This window comes from Galeopterus variegatus, unplaced genomic scaffold, assembly GCF_000696425.1.
Source record: "Galeopterus variegatus unplaced genomic scaffold, G_variegatus-3.0.2 Scaffold3233, whole genome shotgun sequence".
In the NCBI taxonomy this organism is placed as follows: domain Eukaryota; kingdom Metazoa; phylum Chordata; class Mammalia; order Dermoptera; family Cynocephalidae; genus Galeopterus; species Galeopterus variegatus.
The window spans coordinates 113,198-118,626 of record NW_007729344.1 but is presented as its reverse complement, the minus strand read 5'-3'; the positions used below and the strand labels follow the sequence as shown (position 1 = coordinate 118,626).

Genomic DNA, 5,429 nt, shown 5'->3' with positions numbered 1-5,429 from the left:
TTTTTATGCCAGTACCATACTATTTTGGCGGATGAGTGGATACAGAAAATGTGGTATATCTACACAATGGAAAACTACTCAGCTATAAAAACAAATGAAATACTGCCATTTGCAACAACATGGATGGACCTTGAGAGAATTATATTAAGTGAAACAAGTCAGGCACAGAAAGAGAAATACCACATGTTCTCACTTATTGGTGGGAGCTAAAAATAAATAAATAAATTCACACACACACAAAATCCGGTGTGGGGGGGGAAGAAGACTTAACAACTACAACTCCTTGAAGTTGATACAACAAGCAAACAGAAAGAACATTGTTGGGTGGGAGGGAGGAGAAGGAGGAGGGAGGGAGGTTTCGGTAATGGGCCACAATAGTCAGCCACATTGTATATCGACAAAATAAAATTAAAAAATAAAATAAAATAAAATAAATTTTAAAAATAAATTAATAATGTTCTACCCTATTAAATAAAAGTTAAAAGAGTTATGGGGAAAAAAATGTTTATGAATTTTTCTAAAAAAAAAAAAAACTTACCTTAGCTCCAAATTTTTCAATATAGGCATTAAGTTTTCCAGCTTTATAAAATGCTATCTGTAACAAAAATCCACATTTATAAAAAAGACAACATAAATATGTAATTAAATAATTCAATACAGAAAGATTTTAAGCATTATCCAGCAGAAGGCATAGAAACAGGCCATCATTCTAGCAGCTCCTATGCCTTGGAGAAGAAGTGATGTTCATCTTCCCCTTGAACTAGAATCTGTGGGCACATTCTCAAAGTGAGGAAAGCTTTTCTGAGAGTGACATGACTATATAAGTCACACAAAGGAAAAGGCCAGTGAATTTCATATAATAAATACTTAATACCTTTCTTAATATATAATAAATCCTTAAACACGAATAAGGAAAATGAACACAAATGGAAGATCAAGTTCAAAAGGCCTAAGTGCTCTACTTCACTAATGAAAGAAATACAAATTAAAGGAAGATATTATTTTTAACCCAGCAGATTAAAAAATACTTAAAGGCTTCTAATATCCAGCATTAATGGGGATGTGGGAAAATAGTTCTTTCATACACTATTTGTTAAAATGCAATCCAGACAAGCCTTTTGGAGAGAAATTTAGCAATGTTTAGATTATAGTTTAAAATGTGCTGTAATCCCACTTACAGAAATTTAACCCATAGAAACTATCGGACACATAAAAAATGATATAATTCCAATGATGCTTTCTGAAGCACTGATTGTAATAGCACAAAACTTGAAACTCAGATGTGCATTAGAAAGTAATAAACTACTATACACCCATACAATGAAATATTTCAGTCTTAAAAATGGAAAAAATATATGTAGTGACATAGGAAGATTTCCAGGAAAATCTGTTAAAGAGAAAATAAAAGGAAAGTTCCAAAATAGTATGTATAAAAACCTCATTTTCTACTTTAATTATTTTTGTAATTTTTTTGCAGAATGTTATATCTAATATATCCTAATGTTATAAAGATTAGGATACTTGAATTTGCTAGAAATTTAAAACAATGTCCCTGCTTGTTACATAAAGATTTTCAGGTAGGAGAGGACACAAATAAGAGATATTAATCTACTTGCTCACCAACAGCTTGTCTTTCTTAAAAACTATATTAAGGATAAGAAGATAAAAGATGGACATATAACAAAGACCTAGAAGAAAAATAAAAGAACTGAAGGTTTTGGATGACTTACTAGCATTGCTAATAAATGTTGATTTCACTGGATTCTGGGGAATTAAAATCTCAGAAAAACAGGATTTTCAGAAAGATTTTTGACAAAAATCTCAGGATAATATAATTTTAATAAAGATTTTTGACACTTTATTATAATTCTCAGTTATATACAGTATTGGGAAATATGTTTCCAGTTCTAATTTTAGTAAGTGTAAAAATTTTTTTTAATAAAATTTTCAAATTTAAAAAACATTGATCTAAGTTTGTTAAAAACGGTTGTAGATCTGTTGAAATGGGAAACTTTGTTCTTTGTATTATGCATAATTCTAAAGAATATAATACAATAAAAGGTATTGAGCCCATGTTATCTTAAAAAATACTAAGTTTTATTCAATGAATAGTCTATTATTTCAGCACTTAAGACAGAAAACTAAATATTAAATTAGAACCAGGAAAATGGATTTTTAACATCCAGGCATATCAAAGTTAGTCTATTAATGGTTTGATAAAACTATGACACATTGTGACTCATCCTTATAAGCCATCCCCAGTTGCAGCTATAATACCTAAATTGTTGTCTATAAGTATTGCTCCCAATAATCAGTAATATTTCATAAAATGTTAAAATACTAACCGCCATCACCACCCAAATTTGGTTTAATACTCCAGGCACAGGTGATGTAAGAATATCTTGATGCAAAAGTAGCAATTGCCTGTGGAGATGAAATGTATTAATTTCAAAGTAGACTTGCCCTCTGTCTGTGTTTTCACTTTATTGGAATATTTAAAATATTTGCTTAGTTAAAATTTTAATTTTCTTCTAGGCAAGGATTATAGACGTCTGTATCTACCCACACACTAGCATGGAATCTTAGACATTGTAGGGACTCAGTCAACACTTGAATTAAGAGAATTATGAAGTTTTAGATACTGAAATTAATGAGAATTGTCCCTACATCTGAGTTTCCCAACCTCTTTCATCTGTCAACCTAAATTCCTCTTTTAAAACTCTATTTCTGTCCTAAATATATACTTAAGAAGTCTAAACAATGAGGAATCCATCTCTTTTAACTTCTGTTTCCTCCATTTTTTTTTTTTTTTTTTTAAGGTAGTGGGCAGGAGGCACTAGAGACAAGAGTCTAAAGATTTACCAATCAGTGAAATTATCAACTACTTGAAAATTAGAACTACAGACTAGATTCTTTTCCTTCAAAAAGGAAATTCTTCCCAAGCCAGAAAGAAGTAGGTAGTGGTTTTAGTTTAGTTTTCAACAGCCAAATGAAATTAAAACAAAATTCATGAAAATTCAAATTACCATCAATAATTTTGTTCAAAGTTCAGGGAAAAGATAGGAAAAATACAAAAATAAATAGCTGGAAATTTGAAAATTTTCAACATTACTAATTATCAAAGAAACAAATTAAAATAACCACAGGTACCATGTATGGGTTTATCTCAAAAAACAAGATGGGCCAACCTGTTTCTGGTGGCTTCACATTTGTTGGAACCCAGCTGTAGCAGGTACTTGCTTTTGCAAGGCCCGCCTTTGTGGAACAAAGCTAGGTTTCTGTTCAGTGTTATAGGCTTTCACTTACTGGGAGAGTGAGTTAAGACAGCCTCATTCTGTGGGTATGGCCACTTTCAATTCAATGGCAAATAGCAGAAAATTCACTTAAAGGTTTTCTACCTATTTTAGTATTTCCTGAAGGGGCCACAGGAAAGTCTTCAATAGATATCAAACTACAACTTAGTGGGAAGGGTAAGAGCTCCCTAACGCTCTTGGGTGGGAAAATATGCAATAAGCCAAAGAAAAATTTTATAAGTAAGGGGAAAATGGAGGATACCCCAAGAGTGTCTTCCTCCTTTCTGGCCCCAGCAATCTTACAGGTGTTTGTTCTCCAAGAAATTCAGTTAAAGATATAATCTTGTCATGTGTTCTATGAGAAGTTCTTTGACTGCCTCAAACAATTTAAGGGACTAATACATAATAGGTCCTCAGTAATCATGGAATTATACTTTAGGCTTCTACTAAACTGTTTTTCAAAGAATATCTTGGGTTAGATATCTTGAGACAATTCCTAGAGAAACACTCTTCACTGTTGTATGTTGAGTTGAAAATTTAAAAAACTATACTAATGTAAAATGTGTGTAGTATTTCTAAGTGCCCCCATGACAACAAATACTCAGTAAATATTTATAAATTAGTATTTCTACGCTTTGGGGAGCCTGATTTTAATTCATGAATGTCTATAGAGAGTTTAAATTTAAGGAAAGCACATAAATGGTCACAAATAAAAAATAAATATATAAAAACTCAAGTATTGTAAGTTTCTCTTTAAATGTAATCCAATATACTTGGTCAAAACAAAACTCAATTCCTTTATTTTAAAATTCATAAAATTATACACACAGTTAAGTGAATGAGTATTTTTCTTTAAAGGAAATCCATCTAAAGCAGCTCTAATAGGTATTAAAAAGTTTGAAAAGCCTCTGTTATAAGAGGTTTTTTTTACCTGCACATCTTCATTTGTGTACTCCTAATCGCAGTATCTGCCACACCATTATTCAATATTATCCTGATAGCACAGAGTTTGTGTAAATCTGGAAGTGTGATGAAGAACAGTGACTGCTGCCTAGAATCATTCATATTTTCCTGCTGACTGACTGTCTCAGCAATCAGGCCTTTAAAAACAAACAGGGATAAAAGGAAGTAAACCATCTTACCAATAGGATTTCAATACCAACTAAGAACATAATATTTGATACTACATTAGTATAAGACAACAAAAACAAATTAGTTAGCACACTTTGGCAGTTATCACTGACATTTAACCTTTAAGGTTTCCTAATGATTTTCTAGGATTTTTTGGTACAAGTTTTATTAAGATATAGTTCACATAACACACAACTCACCCATTCAAAGTGTACAGTTCAATGTTTTTTTTTATTACATTCAGTTACACAACCAACACTGAAATATATTATAGAACATTTTCATCACTCCAAAGATAATCTAGAGTATTAAACCTGCAGTTCTATAGCACACACAGAATAATCCGAATACTAACACAAAACACCAGCTACTGTTTATGAAATGCTTACTCTGCTCTAGGTATTAGTTATGTTTCTATCATAACATATTGTGCTTATTTAATAAATTTCTTCTATCATTCCTGGTTACTCCTGGCTATTTTTATTTTTGGCACTTGGCTGATCTGGGATGGCTATTTTTAAGTTTCATTTTGTTTTCAGAAAAACAAAATATTTCCTATGACAATAATAATTTCCAAAAAATCGAAATGTATAGCAAAAGTCTTCTGCTGCATTAGATTATCTCTGTAAAGCACTTCAAGTTTTGAGGAATAAATTGCTCTTCATTTTACATGAAAGAAAAGGTTTACTGAGATCTCTTAATTGTTACCTGATTTTCTTTTCCACTAAATTATCTGGCTTTAAAATTCTATTTGGGACACATTCCACAGTTGATAATTCACAGTGTATACCTTTGAAGTCTACATTATATATTACAGAAAAGAAAACTGGAATGTAAAAGTAAAGCAACATATTGAAGCTCAAGTACTCTAACACACACAAATACATCGGGAGAAGGTAACTTGGACTCTAGTACTTTAAACTTTTCAACATCAACATAGTTTCTCTCCTTAAGAAAAAAAGCAAACACATATTCTTACTAGCCCAGGAATCTGGAGTGTGACCA

At 31.3% G+C, this 5,429-nt stretch overlaps 1 protein-coding gene across 1 annotated transcript in view; it reads right to left on the bottom strand.

Moving 5' to 3' along the window:
• Nucleotides 1-4,358, bottom strand: part of LOC103600122 (chromosome unknown open reading frame, human C18orf63) — a 33,092-nt gene extending 28,734 nt beyond the window's left edge. The window contains exons 1-3 of the mRNA XM_008584353.1: nt 4,225-4,358; nt 2,346-2,424; nt 539-595 (exon numbers count right to left, since the gene is read on the bottom strand). Coding sequence (XP_008582575.1) covers nt 539-595; nt 2,346-2,424; nt 4,225-4,358 — 270 coding nt within the window. The remainder of the gene's footprint in view (nt 1-538; nt 596-2,345; nt 2,425-4,224) is intronic.
• Between the last annotated feature and the right edge of the window lie 1,071 nt (nt 4,359-5,429).